General features: G+C 47.6%; 2 protein-coding genes across 4 annotated transcripts; both read right to left on the reverse strand.

The window, feature by feature from the left end:
- Positions 1 to 10: 10 nt before the first annotated feature.
- Positions 11 to 9,986, reverse strand: PSMC3 (proteasome 26S subunit, ATPase 3). The gene is made up of 12 exons (XM_048068366.2): positions 9,772 to 9,986; positions 9,608 to 9,688; positions 5,382 to 5,507; positions 4,189 to 4,293; positions 2,485 to 2,547; positions 1,908 to 2,045; positions 1,659 to 1,802; positions 1,287 to 1,435; positions 893 to 989; positions 603 to 748; positions 343 to 424; positions 11 to 220 (listed from the first exon to the last, which is right to left on the reverse strand). Exons 1-12 carry the CDS (start codon positions 9,796 to 9,798, stop codon positions 110 to 112), a joined length of 1,269 nt encoding a protein of 422 aa, XP_047924323.1. The 5' UTR covers positions 9,799 to 9,986; the 3' UTR covers positions 11 to 109.
- Positions 9,987 to 10,134: 148 nt separating this feature from the next.
- RAPSN (receptor associated protein of the synapse) lies at positions 10,135 to 21,721 on the reverse strand. 3 transcript variants are annotated; one of them, XM_048068575.2, is made up of 8 exons: positions 21,643 to 21,721; positions 17,706 to 18,044; positions 16,283 to 16,441; positions 15,851 to 15,949; positions 15,630 to 15,752; positions 11,874 to 11,927; positions 11,004 to 11,203; positions 10,135 to 10,329 (listed from the first exon to the last, which is right to left on the reverse strand). In XM_048068575.2, the coding sequence occupies exons 1-8, from the start codon at positions 21,646 to 21,648 to the stop codon at positions 10,257 to 10,259; spliced, it is 1,053 nt and encodes a 350-aa protein (XP_047924532.1). In that variant the 5' UTR covers positions 21,649 to 21,721; the 3' UTR covers positions 10,135 to 10,256. The 3 variants fall into 3 exon arrangements, with proteins under 3 accessions (XP_047924532.1, XP_047924403.1, XP_066853772.1); XM_048068446.2 differs by lacking the exon at positions 21,643 to 21,721 and adding an exon at positions 20,555 to 21,547; XM_066997671.1 differs by lacking the exons at positions 16,283 to 16,441; positions 21,643 to 21,721 and adding an exon at positions 20,555 to 21,550.
- Positions 21,722 to 21,745: the final 24 nt, after the last annotated feature.

Raw genomic sequence — 21,745 nt, forward strand, 5'->3', positions numbered from 1 at the left:
CACATCACCCTTTTTAGAGGGAAAAAATGCTTTATTTTTTCCAGACAAAGTGGTACAGTCCAGTCTAGTCCTGTGCTCTGCCAAGGCAACAACCTTGACTGGGCAGAGATCAGGCATAGTACTGCAGATTGGCTTTTTTCTTTGCTTGAACCTCTAGAATTCCTTCCATGTAGTCCTCGTGGGTGAGCTCTGTAGCTCCACGGCGGAGGGCAATCATCCCCTGCCCAACAAGACAGTATTTAGTGATGGCACGTGAGCGCTACATCAGTTCTGATGAATTACTCCACTCTAGCTTTCTCATCTCCCCCTTACCAGTGCTGGCTGCTGTAGGAGAGTACTTACCGCTTCAACGCACACAGCCTTGCACTGGGCTCCATTGAAATCGTCTGTGCAGCGCGCCAGTTCCTCATAGTTCACGTCAGGGCTGATAGGAGCAGGGGGGAAGAAGTCTGAGCACGTGTCCCAAACAGAAGCAAGGGACAGAGCTTCCTTAAGACCCAAGTGAGCTCTCACCACAGTACAGTGCCTACCACCCCGTCACAGCCCTGACATACCACCACCGTGAGCGGCAAACGCAGCCCCAGGTCATGCCTCTTCCATACCTGACATTCATTTTGCGTGAATGGATCTGCATAATTCTGGCTCTGGCCTCCTCGTTAGGCATCGGGAACTCTATCTTGCGATCTAATCGTCCAGAGCGGAGCAAAGCTGGGTCCAAGATATCAACTCGGTTGGTTGCAGCAATCACCTAGGTAGAAGTATGGCGATCAGGCTGAGGCCTCTCCTCCCCAGGGATCTACCAAGCTTATTCCCTGGACGTAGTTTTAGTGTTGTGGTTTTTTTTCCCTGCTAACATGCCCTGGCCCCTGGAAGTGCTCTGCTAGATACCAACCTTGACTTGTGTGTTAGGCTGGAAACCATCAAGTTGATTGAGCAGCTCGAGCATGGTCCTCTGCACCTCCCTATCACCAGCCTTCTCACTGTCAAACCTGAGGAGGAAACAAGGGGGGAAAAAAAATCAGCTAGATCAGCTGGCCACCCTGCCCCTATGTGTTTAATCACTTAAAAAGGCAGAATGACTGCAGTTCACAGCCTTGGTTAAGCTCATGTATTGCACTCAAGCACATGTACTTCAAGCCCAAGGATTGTGGCAAACGCTGTATCTGTGCTTTGTTTTACCCGGTTTCTGAACAGGCTGTGCATTAAGCTCGACTTCCCTGATGTATGCAGGCAAAAGGGACTGCTAGACAGCTCCCAAGAGCTTTGCAACATGGCCAGTACCTCACCTTTTAGTTCCAATGGCATCCAGTTCATCAATAAAGATGATGGAAGGAGCCTTTTCCTTGGCTAGAGCAAAAGCATCTCGTACCAGCTTAGCTCCGTCACCAATGAACATCTGCACAAGCTGCGGCCCAGCAAGTTTCAGGAACGTAGCCTGGGAAGTGAAAGACAGTCCTATGTCTGGTTTCTCAGTAGTGCCAGTTCTGAGTACTGCAAAACCTCTTAATTAAAACAAGCAAGTAAGCAAACAAAAAAAAAGTCCCAACCCTCCCAAGTAACACCAATTTGTAGATACAATCCCTTTCCCCTTGGAGGTGTCCTTACTCTTTTTCAGCTACTATTCTACAGCAGCGTAAGTTTTCCAAGGTTCATTTTACCTTGGTCTGGGCAGCACACGCTCGAGCTAAAAGTGTCTTCCCTGTTCCTGGAGGCCCGTACATAAGGACACCTTTGGGAGGCTGGATACCCAAGTTTTCAAATTTCTCCTTATGATTCATTGGCAGGACAATGGCCTCCACAAGCTGCAGCAAAAGAAAAGTATTAAGACATAAAACCGAACGCCACAAATCCAGGCTGCCGGTTTCGAGAAGTTCAAAGACTGCTGTCCTTGGTCACGCTGGTATCACCTCTTGGATTTGTTTATCAAGTCCCCCGATGTCACTGTACTGCTCCGTGGGCCTCTCATCCACCTCCATGGCTTTTACCCGGGAATCATACTCGGTGGGTAGAGTCTCCAAGATCAAGTACGAGTCCTTGTTCACACCCTGCAAACACAAGCTCTTTGCTTTTAACAGGCCCTTCAGATAGAAATTAATGAACACACACTCAGAGATGATCCTCTACGCACCAAGGATGCAGGGATAACAAGCTTAACACCATCAAATCATGACAGCTTGGCATGGTGGACAACATCGCAGCAAATTTGGCACGTTTTAAAAGGAAGAGGCCCAATTTACTTATGGTACAAAAGATTGTTAATAGAAAGCTTACTAGGGTGATATCTAAATTTTGGGCACTTAGCTGTATAAGTAACCCCCAACACTACTTTTCTATACTACAAATATTACTAAACCCATAATCTTCATTTTTATTAAAATTTTAGTATAGAAATGGTCTCAAAATAATCTAGACAGACCGTTTCCTTTCTAAAGGACAAGATACTTGGGATTTTCTGAAATTCCTAACAGTCACAACATCACTCACCACTAGGTCTCCAGGCTTCAACTTCTCAGCATCAACCAAGCCAATAACAGGCAGGAAATATGTCTATAGGAAAGGGATCAAAGTAAGCAAAACCAGCTGTACTATGGTAAGATTCTTTTCAGCACTCGTAAAATCACAGAACCATAGGATATACCAAGTTGGAAAGGACCCCCCCCAAAGATCATCGTGTCCAACTCCTAGCTCCACATAGCAGCACCCAAAAATCAAACCATGTGTCTGAGAGCATTGTCTAACCACTTGAACTCTGGCAGGCTCAGTGACTTAACCACTGCCCTGGGGAGCCTGTCCCAGTGCCCGACCACCTCTGGGTGCAGAACCTTTCCCTCACTCCCAGCCTGACCTTCCCCTGTCCCAGCTCCATGCCGTTCCCTCGGGTCCTGTCGCTGTCCCCAGAGAGCAGAGCTCAGCGCCTGCCCCTCCGCTCCCCTCGTGAGGGAGCTGCAGGCCGCCGTGAGGCCTCCCCTCAGCCTGCTCTGCTCTGGGCTGGACAATCCAAGCGACCTCAGCCACTCCTCACACAGCTTGCCTTTCAGACCCTTCACCACTGTGTAGCCCTCCTTTGGATGCTGTCTCACAGTTTTATGTCCTCCTTACACTGTGGCGCCCCAACCTGCACAGTACCCGAGGTAAGGCCACACCAGCACAGAGCGGAGTGGGACAATCCCTTCCCTCAGCCAGCTAGCTGTACTGTGCCTGATGCACCCCAGGGTGTGGTTGTCCCTTTTGGCTGCCAGGGCACGCTGGTGACTCATTTAATTCGCCATTGACCAGAACCCCCAGATCCCTTTCCAGAGGGCAGCTGCCCAGCCTCTCAGTACATATATCCAGGATTACTCTGTCCCACGTGCAGAATCCAGAACTTGCTGTGCTAAATTTCACACAGTTGACAATTGCTCAGCACTAATTTGTCAAAATCTCTCAGCAAGGCCTCTCTACCTTCGAAGGAGTCAGCAGCTCCTCCTGATTTAATATTACCACACACTTACTTAGTATGCATTCAAATGCATTTCAAATACTAATTCAAATTTCAAATTCAAAAATTCAAATTCAAAAATTCAAATGCAATTCAAATACTAATTCAAATTAGTATGCATCCAGATCATTTATGAAAACACTGAAGAGAACTGGCCCTAAATGGAGCCTTGGGGAACCCCACTAGTGACTGGCCACCAGCCCGATGTAACCCCATTTACCAGAACCCTTTGAGCCTGACCCATCAGCCAATTGTTCACCCATTGCGTTAGGTACCAGGGTCTTACTTCTTACCCTTCTTGAAAACTGGGGCAAATTTAGCCAGCTTCTTGGCTGGCTCAGACCTCCCCAGATTCCCAGGACTGTTGAAAAATAACTGAGAGAGGTCTTATGATGACGTCAGCCAGCTCTCTGAGTACCCTGTGATGAATTCCATCTGACCCATAGACTTAGGTGCACTCATCTGGAGCAGCAAATCCCAAACAAGTGCAGGGTTGGCTGGGAGTTTATCATCTCCCCAGCCACGGTCCTCCAGCTCAGGGCTCCAGAGGTCCCAGGGCCCGTGATCAGTGATAAAGACAGAGGCAAAGAAGGCGTTAAACATCTCTGCTGTATTTACATCCCTACTGGTGAGGCAACCAACCTCATCAAGTAACAGACTGATGTTATTCCTAGTCGCTCCTCGCACCTGGCTGGGCACATGGCTCTTACCTGGCGCGTAGAGGTCTTGATGACAGCACACTTGCCCTTTCTCTGGGAGTCCAGGTCAATGTTTGCTCCGTCCTCCTCCTGGTCGTTGGGGTCAACATCCAGTAGCTGAAAACCAGAGCGAGAGAATTTGTAATTTGTAACATAACCAGGCTAGCAGCATGCCCCCAGATTTAATGCTTCTAAACTACATGGAGCAGGAAAAAACTCACCGTTATCCATTAGCAGTAGAATCCTAAATGCTTTAAAGTACCCTATAAAAATTCATCTCTTCCTTTCCTCATGAAGCAGCAAACAGAAAGACACTATAAGGCCCAGAACAAAGCAGTAGCTAATGGCACTGATTTCTTTTCCCATTACAGCAGCTCACATTAAGACTTAAGCTCATTAAGTTTGAAAACGCAAGTACAAAACAACACCCTTTATAAAAGCAGAACTGCCGACACTTTTTTTTTTTTTTTCTTTTTTTTTTTTTTAAATCAGATTGGCAAAATTACTGAGTTACAAAAAGAATGTAATGTAGCATCTGGCCCTTCTCCAGGCTTTTGCAAACTTAACTAGCCTCTTGCAATGAACAAAGCAGGTACATGACGATGTGGATGTGTAAGTGGCTGAAGGAAAGATGCTCTTGCATTCATACAACTTGGTTAGCAAGTCCCTGGATGAGCAGGGACTGCTCTGTGGTGCTTATTAGTTAAGAATAAAACTCTCTAAACATTGTAAATTCCAATCCATTCTCTTCTTTCTTCTTTCATGAAAAATCTTTCTGATTAGGGTCTCTTAGCTACTGTTGGTTTAACTGCAGAACTTATGTTAATGCAAAGCTGGGCATAGTTTACAGCTTTTTAATTACCAGAGCCATCACTTTTCATTCATCACGCCACAACTTTTGGAAAGCACATGCCAAATCTCACATATCCAAGTCTATGCTAAGCAAGGCGGTGCCTCTGACAGCTGTGTTACGTAGAGATGTCCAGTAGCTTACACCTCCCTGAGAAATGACCCAGACAAGACATGGGCAAGTGATAAGCACTTCCAGGTCACAAACGAAACCAAGAGAAAAACCTGAAGTCCTGATTCCAGGATCATTAGTGGTTTGAGAATATGCCATGACTCAAATTACTAATGAGCTCCCCTGCCCTCCTCCCTCCTGACATAAGTTCTCACACTGCTCCAGAAAAGCACACCGCTCTCACCTCAATAACGTTAGAGACAAGGTACGGCAGGGTTTTGTTCACTTTGATCTTCTCACTGTTCTCTTTGATTTTATCTTTCATGGCCTGAAGCTCATGGGTCACTCTGAGCACTTCACTCTTCATGATCTGGATTCAGCATGAAGAAGAAAGAGGTAGAAATAATGTCAGAAGTCTAAGGCAATAGAAAATGTATACGTTGTTCTAGAAGTAAAACAATTCTAAAAACATAAGACTGAGAAGACAGAGCAGATAAAGGGAAACATAATAGAAAAAGAGAACATGGCAAAATAGCCAAAATTGGTTAGGAGTTAGAGCTACGCAGTCCATTCTGGTCTCTAATCAATACCCCTTAGTAATTTGCTCCCAATGTCACTTGATACATTTGGCCCAATCAACGTATCAGCTCACAGGGTTGCAATATGGCCTAGATAAGGTAACTGTTATTTTTTATTATTATTATTATTTGTTTTTATATATATATACATACAGATACACAGGTAAATAAATATAGACACACGTGCACATCTATATCCATCCATTTAGAAGTTACTTTGTGCTGGTTTAAAGAAGAATCATGTGCTGGAACACTGATACAATCACAAGCAATAGCATAGGAACAAACAGCCAGGAACTCCCTAAACTTAAAAGCATCACAATAAAGCATCAAAGCAAACAAGGTATGAACAGGGAGTGGCAGAATTAGGGCTGGTGTCTACTGAGAGTAGCGGGACTAGCAGCACCTTTGCAATGAGATGCGCTGCTGCTGCTCCCAGTGGAACAAAGAAATGCAGGTGCCATTTTTACAAAGCCATTACGTTCTACAAGACCACACGAGAAACAAACTTATCACTTGCTTCTGTAGGGAAAAAAACTCCTTGTTCTCCTTAAAAGCAAAACATTCAACACTAAGGTAATATCCATGACTTACTTCCCACAAGGAAGATAGCCAGGTCCTCATCGGGCTCATCAGACAACTCAGGCTGAGAGGAACCTCTGGGAGCCTCTGCCCCGACCTCCTGCTCAAAGCAGGGCCAGCTGTGTGCTCCTGCCAGGTAGCTCCGGGCTGAGCCCAACTGAATCTTGAAAAACTCCAAGGATAGGGCTACACAATGGGGCTGCAACTTCACTGGGCAGCCTGTTCCACTGCCTGACTGCCCTCCCAGCGAAAAGGTCATCCTCATGCCCCTGCGGAACCTCTTTCAATTTATGAGCTGTTTTTTCAGTTCATGACCCGTAACTTATGCCTTGAAGTAACCTAGAATCATAGAATATCCCACGTTGAAAGGGACCCATAAGGATCATCAAGTCCAACTCCTGGCACCACACAGGTCTATCCAAAAATTCGGACCATGTGACTAAGAGAACAGTCCAAACACTTCTTAAACTCCGACAGGCTTGGTGCAGTAACTACGTCCCTGGGGAGCCTGTTCCAGTGTGTGACAACCCTCTCGGTGAAGAACCTCTTCCTGATGTCCAGCCTTAACCTCCCCTGCCTCAGCTTAACACCGTTCCTGTGGGTCCTATCGCTGGTGATTAAGGAGAATAGATCGGCGCCTGCCCCTCCACTCCCCCTCGTGAGGAAGCTGTAGACTGTGATGGGGTTCCCCCCTCAGCCTCCTCTACTGCAGGCTGAACAGGCCCAGTGACCTCAGCCGCTCCTCGTATGTCTTCCCCTCTAGGCCCTTCACCATCTTCGTCGCCCTCCTCTGGACACTCTCCAACAGTTTCACATCCTTTTTGTACTGTGGTGCCCAGAACTGCACACAGTACTCGAGGTGAGGCCGCACCAGCGCAGAGCAGAGCGGGACAATCACTTCCCTCGACCGACTAGCGATGCCGTGCTTGATGCACCCCAGGGTACGGCTGGCCCTCCTGGCTGCCAGGGCACACTGCTGGCTCACATTCAACTTGCTGTCAACCACAACCCCCAGACCCCTCTCTGCGGGGCAGATGCTCTCCAGCATCTCGTCGCCCAGTCTGTACGTACAGCCAGGGTTGCCCCGTCCCAGGTGCAGGACCCGGCGCTTGCTCTTGTTAAACTTCACGCGGTTGGTGATCACCCAGCTCTCCAGTCTGTCCAGGTCTCTCTGCAAGGCCTTCCCACCCTCAAAACAGTCAACAACTCCTTCAAGTTTAGTATCATCAGCAGATTTGCTCAAAACACCTTCTAGAATTTACTCAAACCACATTCTAGGACCTAGGCCTAGGCTTCAATAAGATATAAAACCTTTCTATAAGAAAAAAAAAAAAAAAAGACAACAACAAACCACACAAACCCAACGTTGGGAGCACAATAGAGAACTTAAATTTCTTACATCTTTATATAATTTTAATTTGACTGTGGATTTTGCTACTAACTGGAAGGAAAAACTGCTGAAAGATTAGAAAGTTCTGTAATCACCATCCAACAACAAGCACGTTTATATCCAAGCCTAACGTACCTAACACAGGTGGTGCTCAGTGCCACCTGGTGGACACCCACACGCACTTTGCTCCCTTTCCTGGTCACCGTCACGCAGTTTGAAACACAGCGTGAGCCCCACTGACTGTAACACCAAATGGTCTCAGAACTCACTGCGCCTGAATTGGTTCACGTAACCTTGTTTAATGGAAAATCCATTCTTCTCTAAAAACTTAAGTGTAACACACAATGACCCACAGGGCAGAACCATTACAGGCACTGATAAAGAAAGCATTATATAAAAATGTAAAAATTTAGAAATTTGATTCAATATAGTATTGGAAACGTTCAAGGAAAACCGCATGAAGGGAGGGTGCCAATAAATATTTCTGCTACCATGACAATGATGCTCTTAATACAAAATGGAGGCTGCTTATACTGCGCACTTTATTCCGCAGTTTAAAAACAAGACACAAATTTATCTTTGGTGTTTTAAGTTAAGAAGTTAGAAACACTTGCAGAGCCTGAAGCAGTAGGATAAAGTTGCCCTGTAGAATTTATGAAATAATTTATCTCAATATTGCTAGCCTCAAGTAGTAGAGACGAGCTGAAAGTTTTAAATGCTCTTGTACATGGGATGGGTCCCATACCACCCTATGGGGCTTGGGACAGGTCTACCCCAGGACTGGTCATTTTTAACCTTTTTATCAGTGACCCAGATGAGGGGATGGAGCACAATCTCATCGCATTTGCAGATGACACTAAATGTGGGAGAACGGTCTGTGCACGCAAGGGCAGAGCTGCCACTCAGAGGAACCATGAGGGACTGGAGGAACAGGTGTGCAGGAACCACACAAATCCATCAAGGACAAAAGCAAAGCCCTGCACATGGGAACTGAGCGTACTCTGCGGTGATACAGACTGGGGAGCAGCTCTGCTGAAAGAGACCTGGGACAATAGGCTCAGCGTGAGCCCGCAATGTGCCATGGCAGCAAAAGTGGAAAACACCATCGTGGGCTGTAGTAACAGGAGTGCAGCCAGCAGATGGAGGAACGCAATTATCCCCCTGCACTCAACAGCTGTTAGACCCTTGCTAGTGTCCAGTTTGGGCCCCCCCATACAGCAAAGACATTGATAACCTGGACTGAGTTCAGCACAGGGCCACCGTGAGAAGGCCCCGTGAGAAGGAACTGAGGGAACTGGGCTTGTTCTGCCAGAGGAGGGAACTGCTGGGGAAGAAATCAAGACATCAGAACCAGACGGTTTGGGGCAGTGCACGGTGGGAGGATGAACAGCAACAAAGACTGAAACGAGAGGGGTGCACAGCCTGCACACAAAGCCAATCTCTGCCCTCACGAGGTCTATCACACCCTGGGCCTGGGCTGTCCTGCGAGTGGTGCAACCTCTGTCCTGGGAAGCTTTCCAGATCCAACTGGAAAAGCCCCGAGCAACCTGGCGATGGCTTGTCCTGCTCTGAGCAGGACCAGGGACTTTCTGAAGGCCCTCTCAACCCGCGCAGCCCGATTACCCTGTGGGACCCTGCCACAGACAAGGCTCTCCCCCTTCCCGGAGCCTGGGAGCAGGATTTGTGTCCCTTCAGCTCCAGCTCCCTGCCCGGGCCGGGCGGCACGGCCCCGCCAGCCTCCCCAGGCCCTCCTCTTTCCCTTGTTTTCCCCCCTCAGCGGTCAGGGCCTGTTCCCCACCCCGCTCTCGCCGCCTCGCTGGCGGCCCCCGCCTCAGCTCCCACACCCGCGCCGTGACCGGCGACCACCTCAGGGCGGCCCGGCCCCGCTCCCCGCTCCCCGGCCAGGCCGCGCCGCGCTACCTTGATCTCGCTGTCGAGCAGGCGGGCGCGCTGCACGATCTCCTCCGTGGACATCTTCAGCACCTCCTCGCCGACGCCATCCTGCGGGGCACAACTGCACCGTCACCCCGGGCCCCGGGCCCCGCGCCTCGCCCCCGCCCCGCGCCCCGGCCCCGGCCCCGCACCTCAGACTCGTCCCACACCGACGCCATCTTCCCCTCGGCCGGCGGCGATTCCCCGCCGCAGATTCCTCACGGCCGGTTCCTCGCGGCAGACTCCGCGCTCCCACCGCAAACAGCGAGGCGAAAATCGGCGGCGGCCCTTCGGGCTCCGTCCGGGGTCCCCGCGCCCCCTTGCCCTGCCTCAGAGCCGCCCCCCGCCGCGCGGCCGGCCGTGGCGAATCTGCGGGCGGGGCGGCGCCGTCCCAAAAGTGCTGCGTGATGGCCCCGCCGCCATCTCGGGGCGGAGCCGGCCCCGCGCTGCCCCTCCCCGGCTCCAGACCCGGACCCGGACCCGTCCCCGTCCCCCCGCGGGCGGCAGCGGGCGGCTGGCGGAGCTGCGGCTTTATTGCGGGCAGGGCCGGTACAGACAGAGCGGAGGGAGCGCGGCCCTGGCGCGGCGACGCTGAGGGGGAGCCCGGGGGGGGGCCCCGGCCGTGTCCCGGCGGCGCTCAGACGTAGCCCGGCTTCACCGAGAGGCGGCGGCAGTTGGGGCAGCCGCGGGTCCCGTTGGTCTGCAGGCACCTGCAAGGGAAGGGGCGGTTGGCAGCGGGCTCTGCAGCCACCACGGGGCGTGTAACACGGCAGGGGGCAGAGCCCCGACCCCCTCCCCACTTCCCCTTCCCCCCCCCACAAGGGGGAGCAGCGCTGCTTTCCTGGGCTGCTGGGGACAGCAGAGCCCGCTGCCACCCCTCGACTGTGATCCTGAGTTCAGTGCGCGTAGTGTATTTTTAAATTGTTGATTTTTAGAACTAAGTTTCTGTCACCTGTGTTATAGTTCTAAAAATAAAAGTATGCACGGCTAATGGTTCTTTGGTGCCGCCATCGCAGTAACAGACTGAATGCCTTATTCAGCTCCGTACAAAATCTACCTGAAAGAAAAGGGGGGTACTTAGGGCAAAAAGCCAAACTGCCCAAAAGTCAAGTGCCCAGGGGAAATTAACTGAAATAATCTGGGAATTAGGCTAAGTGCCTACAAGGCAAGGATGTGAGTGAACAATCATTTAGAAGATGGAAGGGGGATGGACATTAGGGCTAAATCTCATCCTTTAAGGCCATGATATTCAATGGGATCCTGTGGGACACAGTTAAGCATGACAGAGCCTAAGGAACAACATACATAGAAGTGTCCTACTCTGGGCACAAACAGCCTCTGACTAATGTCGCGGCAAGGATGTGTAGTACTTCCAGCTCATTACTTCAAGTGGAAGAAGTGGGAGCAAGGCAGGGCCTGGAGCTGGTTGTTCTTCTCCCCAATAGACTCTCCGCACATGCCACAGTACAGCTCCATCTCCTCCACGCATTCATGGAACTTCACTACATGGTCACGCAATTCTCGCTGCTGCCCCTTTGTGCGATAGATCCTTTCACACAGGCAGTGGAGCTTCAGCAGGCCAAGCTGCACATGAAGGGTAGAAACAAGAAAAGTGAACAAGATGAAGACAGAGCGGTAGCAGAAGGACATGAGACTACTACAGCCCCATTGTCCAGCTAGAGAAGACATCAGCATAGCAAGTTGTCCAAGGGATAGGATCAGTAATAAGGACATTTGGTCTCTCAGCACTTCTTGACATTAACCGTACCCCCGCATCACGAAAGGGGAGAGCAGGTTTGAGGCACTCTGCAGCTTTTTCATCAAGATGGTGTTCCTGAACTATACATGACATACGCTGCATTTCACTTTCCTCTGCCTCCAACCAGCACGCTGTTCAGCTCTTGCTCAGCCAACAATATTTTCCAAGAAGAGAACTCTAATCCTCCAGCTCTATGGTTGTTTCACACACCATTTTTACTGCTTCCCATTCCCCTGTTTATCCCACTGTGATTCCTCCCTCGCTTTACAGACTTGCACATTGATGACAATCTGTGCTAATGCCCACAACTGAACACTTGACAACAAAACAAGTCAAGCATCAATTAATGATACTTAATCATTAATTAATGACGCTTAATCATTAATATGGAGACATTAACAAGCAAAAACAAGTCTGGATACTTGAACGCTAGGCTTCTTAAACTGCCTGACAGAAGACTACAGATAGTGCTGAAGAGAAGCTACAGTATCCTACCTTGTTCCCTAGTCCCTCTGCCAGCTCCTGTGCCTTTTCAATGCTTTCCAGAGCCTGTGAACAGAGAGCATGCATCATCAGTTCTCAGTCTGATATATCAGAAACAGACTTCTATAAATACCCTGCCAGGAATTATTAAAAGAAAGAGGTAAAGAGGTACAGAGCAGAATTTGGATAAACAAGCATTCCTGCAACTCTGGAGACATAAGATGGCTGCCTGACAGATATACCTCCCCCCCCCCCCCAAAAAAAAAAAAAAAGTTTATTCATAAGAAAAGCTTATGATTTCTGAAAGACCACAAATAATTGAAGAGCTACATTTCTGTTCCAGCCATAAACCACACAAAGAAGGGGTATGGTGGTGGCAGAGGCTGGTGTTTGTAAGCAGAGAGAACATAGACTTATTTAAGCTCAATCACACTGTCTTCAGGATTGGGATGAAGCACAAGCAAAGCAAGCCTTTTCCCCATCCTGCCCTACAGGCTCAATAATCTTTGGGCAACTCCAATTTCATCTGAACCTGAGGGAGAAGAAGGGATCAGCACTATCAATATACCATGCTCCTTCATTTTTTTCCTGCTCTTCATATATCTGCTTTGTCCTACTTACACATAGTGCAGTGTAGGAGTGTACTGCTAGCACTCTTTTTCAGTCTGAAGCAAAACGTTTAGCATAGCAGCTGTTATACCAAATGAGTCCCTACTGTCCCCTAGATGCCATAGTGATCCCCACTGTTTTGATAATCAGTTGCTGTTTCCCAGAACTATCAAGACCTGCTTTAGGTCCAAGAGGAAGAAGAGACCTCCCCTGAGACATAATATTGGTAATGAGGAACATTATCAAATTTGCACCCTATAATTTGGTATCACCACTATTCTAGGAGATGAGGAACAGCTGAGATGAAAGAATGCACCTAGAATGCAGAGGAGATGGCATTAGACCTGTGGTGGCAGCAACAGCCTAGGGTAAGGAACTCACAAAGGAGGGAGGTAGGAACTGAAGAGCAGCAGCGAGAACATAACTGAGAGCTGTGCCCAGGCAGAGTGACTGTGTAATGGAAAACCTGGAATTAATGACCGGGACTAAGAAATAAAGTGAAGCACATGAGGTGGAGGAAGAGGTGCTGAGAAGTCCAGGGGACTGTTTGTCTGAGACAGGAAAATGAAGACTGCACAAGAGTTTGGGCAAGCAGGCTGTGCCAACAGCAGGGGAGGAATTGGCATAGTATTGACTACATGCAATGACAGGAAACTGGGACTGACTGAGAAGATTGGGAGGCCAAAGAAGACTGGGACAAGAAAAGGGAATCTGAAAGTGGAAATACTTAAGTATTGCCATACTTAATTCTCATATTGGAACGAGTAGCATGAAAAATGGAAACTGGGACTGGTAAAACTGAGGAACAGGCTTGGGAGAATATTCAGTGCTGTAACATTTGAGGAGGTCACGTTTGGGGCAAATGGGCATAAGGTCCCTGACCACCAGGGCAGACTTGCCTCTAACACCTGGAGCAGAATCCAAGCTTCATTCCATTCTTTTATGGGTTTGGTGAGATCAGGGCTCTGCAAAGCCATCATCAGGGTCTCACAGGTGAGAACTGTTTGTGATAGCAGAGGGTGGCAATGGCTAAAGGTGAGACCAGGGGATGTAGGGGTTAGATGAGTGTGCTGAATATTCACTTCTTTACAGGCCTACTTGCTGCATCCTGTATCACAGGACACACATGAGATGTGAGGCTTGGAAGGGATTACACTAGGCAGTTATGTCCAGTTTCTTCTTCCAATGCAAACGTAGCATTTAGTTTTTGACATTGCAAGGTGTATCTCACCCAGCTGATTTCCTACTGCAGGGAACTTGGATGCTGACAGCACCTTGAAGTTGTCTTTTCTGACAGACACATACTGCTTTCCTTCTGAGATGCTTCATTTTACCTCATATACTTTGTGTCTCTCACGACTAATAAGAGCGAAACTTCAGCACACCTTGTAGTGGGTTTACGTGGCAAGGTTTTGGTAGCAGGGGGCCATAGGGGTGGCTTCTGTGAGAAGGATCTAGAAGCTGCCCCATGTTTGGTAAGGGCCCCACTGCTGACCAGAGCTGAGCCAATAAGTGATGTTGTTTTGTGCCTCTGTGAGAGCATATTTAAGACAGGGAAAAAAAAAAAAATGCTGCGCCACACACAGCAGCTGGGAGAGTGAGAGGAGTGAGGAACAGCCTTGGAGGCACCAAGGTCAGTGAAGAAGGAGGGGGAGAGGTGCTCCAGGCGCCGGAGCAGAAGTCCCCTGCGGCCTGTGGTGAGGACCATGGTGAAGCAGGCTGTCCCCCTGCAGCCCATGGGTCCCACAGTGGAGCAGGGTTCCATGCTGCAGCCCGTGGAGGAGACCACGGTGGAGCAGGTGGACCTGCACCGATGGAGGCTGCGGCCTGTGGAAGACCCCTGCCGGAGCAGATTCCGGGCCGGACCTGTAGCCTGTGGAGAGGAGCCCACGCAGGAGCAGGTGACCTGGCAGGAGCTGCTGCCCGTGGGGGATCCAGGTTGGAGCAGTTCGCTCCTGAGGGATGGACCCCGTGATACGGACCTGTATCTGGAGCAGTTCTTGAAGAGCTGCTGCCTGTGGGCAGCCCACGCCGGATCAGTTCGGCAAGGACGGCATCCCGTGGGAGGGACCCCATAGCACAGGGGATGAGAGTGACCGAGAAGGAGCAGCGGAGAAGAAGCGCTACAGACTGACCGTAGCCCCCATTCCCCCGCACGGCACGGGGGGAGGAGGTGGAAGAGGGTGGATGGGGGGGAAGGTGCTTTTGGTTTCTTTCCTTTGTTTCTCGCTTCTCCAGCTTGTTAGTAACAGGCAATAAATCTTACTATCTCCCTATACTAAGTCTGTTTTGCCCGTCACAATAATTACTGTGCGATCTCCTCGTCCTTATCTCAACCCTTGAGCCCTTTTCATCATATTTTCTCCCTGTTCCTCTTTGAGGAGGGGGAGTGAGAGCGCGGTTGTGGTTGAGCTTGGCCGCCCACCCAAGTAAAACCACCACACATCTACATCCAAAACGGCATCTTGATGTGTCACTGTAGAGGCACAGCAGGTTGTTCATCACTAGTTCAAGACCAACTTCTGAGCATCTCCCTCTGCAGCCCACTAACGTTCCTGCAGTGCAATCTGCAGCATTTAATACAGTCTGGTATTTAAGACACATACACTGCCTGAGTATTTTCAAAATAAGTAACTTCACCTCCTTGTACTATGTTGACCTGCTGTCTATTCCCAAATCATTTTCTGCTCTCATTTCTGTTTCACATCACGGTTTATATACCTTCAAATTTCCTCCAGGAATTTGATGCCACATTTATCTGCAGAGCACATGGTGGAGCTGTAGAGCTGTCTAAAAATCGCCACTAACAATAAGGAGCTTAGTCATATTGCTAAAAAGTAGGCAGTGGAATCTATTTCAGAGCATAAGAATAAGCTGATTGCCTACAATGGCAGAAGACTTCCTTCCCCCAGTAACAGTTTCTCAGAGTAGTGTTTAAAGTCATCAGGACTGACTAATGAGACAGTTCTGTAAGACACCAAGCTGACTCAGAACGGATGTTCATACTGTTAGCAACAAATTCCTGGCTGAGAGGGACCATTCGGAGAAATGCAACTGTACAAGCAACAGCTCTACTGCACGTTGATGGGCATTCAGCTCAGAAAATGACTGCTCTTATCTCGTCTAAAAAACGTGTGTAAAAACAAGCTTGTAACTGACCTTGTCCAGCTCCTTCTGGATCATCCAGCACTTAGCCACTCCTAGCAGCACCTGGATCTGTCCCAGGCGGTTTCCAATCTCTGTCATGATGCTCATGGCAGAATCATACCGAGGAAAGGCTGTCTGCAGAAGCGGGGAGGAAAATGCACGTTGTGCTTTGGCCTGCTTTTTACACCCTCTTGCCATCCCCTATTGTCCTTCCTGGCAGGAAAGAGCCGTACCTGCACATCTTTGCGACTGAGATGGATATCAGCAAAGCACAGCAGACACAGCGCTTGCAGAGGCCGGTCACCATGCTGAAGGGCAATTTTCATGGACTCCTGAAAGAAACAGTCTTTAGTCAGCAAGAGAGCTTGCTTCTGGTTCAGAACAGGGCTGGGCTGTGCTCCAGCCATTGAAGGGTCAGCTCCAGAGAAATGGCACAACCTTTTTAAAGGAACTACAATCGCATTCACACTCCCAACTAGGGGGACATTCATAGGCCCAAACTTGGAGGCACCCAGGGCACTGACACCACAACTCTAAGACATAGAGGCAACATCAGTATCTAGTCAGGTGTGAATGCCATTACATTTCTTCCTCTCGGTCCTGTCCTGTAGGCAAAATACCCTTGCTGAGACCTCTGATGCTCTGCATCTGCCTGCACCCTATACCTCACAGCAGTCCATGGCATCTGCCAAGCGCCCCAGCTTCCGATAGGCCACTGCCATGTGGTACTGGCTCATTGCACGGTACTTCAAGCTCCAGCCTGTCCCATAATCATTCACCAGCTCCGCTGCTTTACATGGGAAGAATAAAGCTTTCTCGTAGTCCTGTAAGGCAGACAAGCAGACAGAAGTAGGTACAGCAAAAGTAAAGAAAAAAATAAGGAGAAAAAAAGCAACCATTTTTGATTTACTAATGCTGCAACAGCTAGCTGGTTTTTGTACGCCTTTCTTCCCCTGCCTGTCCTCTTCTACACGCCTGGTTTTCTAAATTGACATGGATATCAAACTGCGGAAGGTGGAATTGCCATATGCTGAATTCATATTACTCCATGTGTTCAGGACACTGGAGAAACGACACAGCAAATGAATTTTATATATTGCACTATCAGCCTTACACTGCCAGAATCATTTACCATCTTCTATAACTGAAGGCTGAAAACTCTGTTCTTGCATCAGCTCCACTTTCAGCATGTACATGGAGCCCTCATGTTCTCCATATGGTGAGTCAGGATCTCTGAGAGGCTGGTTATTCAGCATTGCAGGAAACAGGAACAAAAAATTCACAGCCCTACCAAATTGACAATAACTAATAAAAATATTTTAAGCATCTTTCTGCATTAAAAACTTTTTAGAAAGAAATCTTATTTTACAATAAGTACATAAAACTATTAAAGATATCTAAACCATTCTCAAATGAGATATACGAAGCTGAAAAATGAAAAGCTTTTTTGTTTGTTTGTTTTTTATTCTCCAAGATGCACAAAGGCAACCTCAACATTTTAGTTTCTGTTCTCTTTTTATTTCATACCTCAAAAGTACACAGTATAATATTTGCCTCTTTATTTTTGGTACTATGAGGGAAGTTTAATGAGAGTTTTCAACACTTTAGTTGGTGAGTCTTCCATTAGTGATAAAAAATCAAGACTTTTGTGAAACTATTTGTTGAGTTTGTGATATTAGTTAGAACTAGCAAATCACCCCACCCGCAGTTCCTGCCTGGTTTTGTACATATAAATAGCTATTTGCCTGCAATAGTGGTAGAGCTAGAAAGAGAATCCATGAGTTCTGGTTGCCAGCCCTGTGTGCAGACAGTGCCTCCTCTGATGTGATCTTCTTTGAAGCTAAGTTTGATCTTTTCAATTCACAGCTGCTTCTGCTGTGCTACATAAGCATTCCACTAATCCTCCCATCCTTACTGCAAAGGGGAATTCTCACTGATGATTTTACAAAGTAGAGATTTTAACTTGAAACGCTCTCCCAGTGCTTCACTTTCTGTAGCAAACATATAAGCTGAAATTCACACAATTTCCAATTCTTTCCATTATGAGTCAACCACCACCCCATCCTCCCATCCCTTAGGTTACTGCACCTTTATCTGGGCATAGAAGTTCCCGAGGCTACAGCAGACTCGACACTCCAGCATCTTGTCATCGTTGTTGTGTGCATAGCGTAAAGCTTTCTCAAAGCACTCCAAAGCCTTCTGGAAAACACTGAGGCCCAGGAATGCATTGCCCATGCTGAGGCTCACCTGGCCGTTCAGCTGCAGGCTCACAGTGGTACCCTGCATGTTCAAGCATGTCTTACAGTAAGATATTGTTTTCTGGAATTCACAGAGTTTCTCATTGCTGCGAGCCAGGTTTAGGTAGCCCTCTGTAAGGTAATCTGGGTCTTCCAGCTCCCGTGCTGTGTCAATCTGTACCACTGCAAACTTCAAGTAGAAAAGTCAGTGTTTATAAAAGGCATATAATTTAAATAAATACAGCTCAAAGACCCACAGAGTAGCATCCTGCACTGGAGAAGTGGCTCATCTCTTGAGCAGCACAGCATGGACTGAGCTGCACTGTATAAACTGAGCAGTTATCCAGAGGTTTACAAGGCATGGGAGCAGTCTGAAGAAACCTCTCTCCACACTGCCTCTCGGACAAGGAAGATGAACTGGAATGGCAATAAGTGGGGAAAAAAAAAAAAGTTAAACGGCCCTGAAGAGAAGCAGGTAAGGCAGAAAACATCTGACAATGCAGCTCATTTTTCTTTCACTCGGTTTATTTATTCTGCTTTCTCTGGAATGCTTAAGCTATGAAAGTACTCAAAGAAACTAAGCAAGCTTCTTCATTCATCAGTTTTATACAATCAAATTACGGTCGAGTTGTATTAATCATTTTTGTTCTATAACCCTCAGGATTCATTGCATACAGTTCTCACAAATGATTTGAAGTCTTTTTCTTTTAGACCACAAGCTCTTCTGAGCAGGGACTCTCTTGTATGTTTTGTGATGAACCAAGCACACTGCTGGCTGGAATTAATGCCCGTAGCAAAGGTAAATATTTAGCAATTTTCTCCATATGTGTTTGCATTAGAGATTAGCAGTTAGATTTACAGGTAACTCCCAAAGGCACCAATTGCTTCACTTTTGCACACTGGCAACAGTTGATAATTTAAGCCACTAGAATATATTGCATATTCCACAAATTAAAAAACAATCAAATTTTTTATGCTTGGGTATGTGTGTTCACCCCTTCCGTAGCGCTTTAGGAAGGTTGTTGTATGTATCCAGCAATGTGCACTAGCTTATGCTTTCCTGGATTCCCTTACCTTTGTATCAGTTCTTCATTACTTCCTGATAGTCACAGCCTCATTCCTTGGTGTGAAGCAATTTCTCTCTCCAAGAGATTGAGCATCATAACTCTTCTTAAATCCTAGTTAATTTCATGTGTTTAATTCACAGATCCCCTTTTTTCCTGTTATTTCCTCTCCCAGTGATTTATTGCTAAAGTTCTCCATCCTCTATCTTTGATCGTTTGCAGTGTAAAATCTTCAGTTCGACTGAAGCCATTTTCTTTCCTAACACTGGGAAGAACTAGAATTCACCTACTCTGATCCTGTTTTCTGTTCTCTTCTCAGGCAAGAAGTTACAGCTCGAGTGTTGTGGGCCCACTCATTTGCCTGTTTCTTGTTTCTGTGAAGCCTTCAGTATTTTCTTCAGGTAGCCACATTTTACCTTTTCAATTCTCTTTTCTCTAATCAGTCCATTGTTTCTGCCACCACTTAATCCCACATTGCTTCTCAGAATTTCTTGTTTTTTCTTCAAATGTTTTCCAAGTATATTAATACCCCTCTTTCTTCTTCATGCTAAGCATCTGCTTTGTAGATAAGGCTTTGATATGTGCACAGGTTTACTAGTAAGAGCCCCACCACACACACACACCTTCTAAACAGAGCTACCGAAAACTTTTCAATGAGATATGAGCACCCTCTTCACTTTTTATGCTAAATGTTGAATGATTACCAGTCTCTTAAGAGGCAGCCAAAACCATCAGGACAAGAATATCAAAGCCCTTTAGCAAGACCCTATTTCAGGCTGGGATAGTTTCTTAAGACTATTACAACATCCTCTTGTCTTTAGATTCCTGAGTCACTCTCCCAAACGCTGCCTGCTACTATATGTGCATCCTGTGACTTCTCAGATCCACTTGTCAGCTTCCTTTTGTTCACTTATTCAGAAGCTTTATCCTCATGTTCTTTAAGTGAAGCTTCAGCTTCTTTTTGCCAACCTTTCATCAAGCCCTATGCCCTTCTTTCTTCAATGCTATCCTGACAATAGGGCACACCTCTCTGACCTCAACTGTCAGACCCCTCCTGGAACGTTTCTCATCACCCTTCAACCCCCCATCAAAAAAAGCATCTCCATTCCCCTCTTAATCAGTCCCCATGCAAACAGTTACAATAAAAAACAGTGTAAGATCTGTGTCAGATATCAAACAGCAGCTGAACAAGATAACAGACACCTCTTCTCAAGACTGACACTTATTCTATAGAATCTATTTGAAGATCTCTTTTTACACTAATGCATGCGCTATAAACAATTTTTACAGTAAAAGAAAAATAAAGGCCATGTTTTCATGCCTTTTTGTGAAGCCTGATCATACGGTGTGCCTGTAAATGACGAATAAATCAAGAAAGGTCCCCACGATTATCTGTAGAACCTCATTAATCTGGGAATCCTGAGGGACCAGACCCAGTGAAAAGCAGTACTCTGCGTACCTCGTGGGCTGGAGCTATTGGTCAACACAGTGAATAAGGCAGCCCACGATATGCACCCAGTAGCTGGTACATCTGACTATATGCAAAATAAAAGCCCTGATTTTACATTCTAATCTCCAGCCACTCTCCATAGTGGATGCGACACAATGGCATGCATTCATCTCCAGTTTGCCTTACCTTCAGCATATCTTTGTATCTGCCCATCTCTGCATGAGCAGTGATGAGGCAACCCAAAACCCGAAACCTGCCAGCAGGATCCGCAGACTTCTCCAAAACCCTCATCCAGACTTGCAGGGCCTTTTCGGTCTGATTAGACTGGTAAAGATGGAGTCCTTTTTCTATCTGTTGCTTTGTCTGGTCCTGACCCATCTCCCATTCATTAAAAAGCCTCATATACTAACCTCTAAGGAGGGCAAAAAGGAAGTACCCGAGAGAGAACACAACATAAAATGCCCTAATACAGGAGGGCGGGTTGTGCGCTCAGAAAGCTTGGAGCCATAAAAGCCCAGCCATGTAACGGGGCTGGAGCTATGGTAAGCAATGGCAAGAAGTGGTTGTTCAGCACTGAAGGCAGAATCCCAAATCCATTAGGCAAACGTCTTGCTTGCTAAGACTGTCAATGCATTCGGCTGTCCAATCCCATAAACAAAGAGGAAAAACACAACAGGGAGAGAAAGAGAATAATCTCAAGCGACGGGAGTGAAACTCAATCTGAGCAGCCACTGCTGGGCCCCCCCATTGGCTACAGCTGCGCCTGCCAGTCCGGCTCACATGGCTCCCAGGAATGCTAGTCAGGCTTCCCAGCTCCCAAGGTCAGGGTGAGCCAACTGCCCACCCCAGCCTGCCAGTATGTGGCTTATAAATACCCCAGGGAGAGACAATCAGCTGAAGTCATAGGGATGTCTCAGTTCTCTTGCCTTTCTCCCTTGTCCTCCTCTTTTGCAAGCACTGGAGGGGCGGGCTAGCCTAGGAGGTAGCAGCCTCATCTAGGAATGTAGCTTTAGTAACAATACGTGTCTGAAGAAGTTGGGTATGATTTTAAAAGTTTCAGCATACACATTATGCTTGCAACAATGTGCCTGGTGCTTTGCCAGGCTCAAAATTCTGCCCCCCTCTTGAGGACCTAAGCTGGGAATGGGGACATTTTCTGCGGCCAAGGGTCAGCTCTGTCACTGATTTGCTGCAAATATGCCACTGACTTGTTAACCTCTTCAGGAGAACAAGAAGCTAACCACACTGAAAAACTGTTTGTGACTGTTACTCACTGCCATCAGACACCTGCAACAGTCCTCCAGGAGTTTTCAATAGAAGTTCTCGAAGGCGCTGTTGAAGTTCTGCTTCCAGAACTTTCTGATCTTTAACGATGAC

Source organism: Anser cygnoides, chromosome 5, assembly GCF_040182565.1.
Source record: "Anser cygnoides isolate HZ-2024a breed goose chromosome 5, Taihu_goose_T2T_genome, whole genome shotgun sequence".
Taxonomy (NCBI): domain Eukaryota; kingdom Metazoa; phylum Chordata; class Aves; order Anseriformes; family Anatidae; genus Anser; species Anser cygnoides.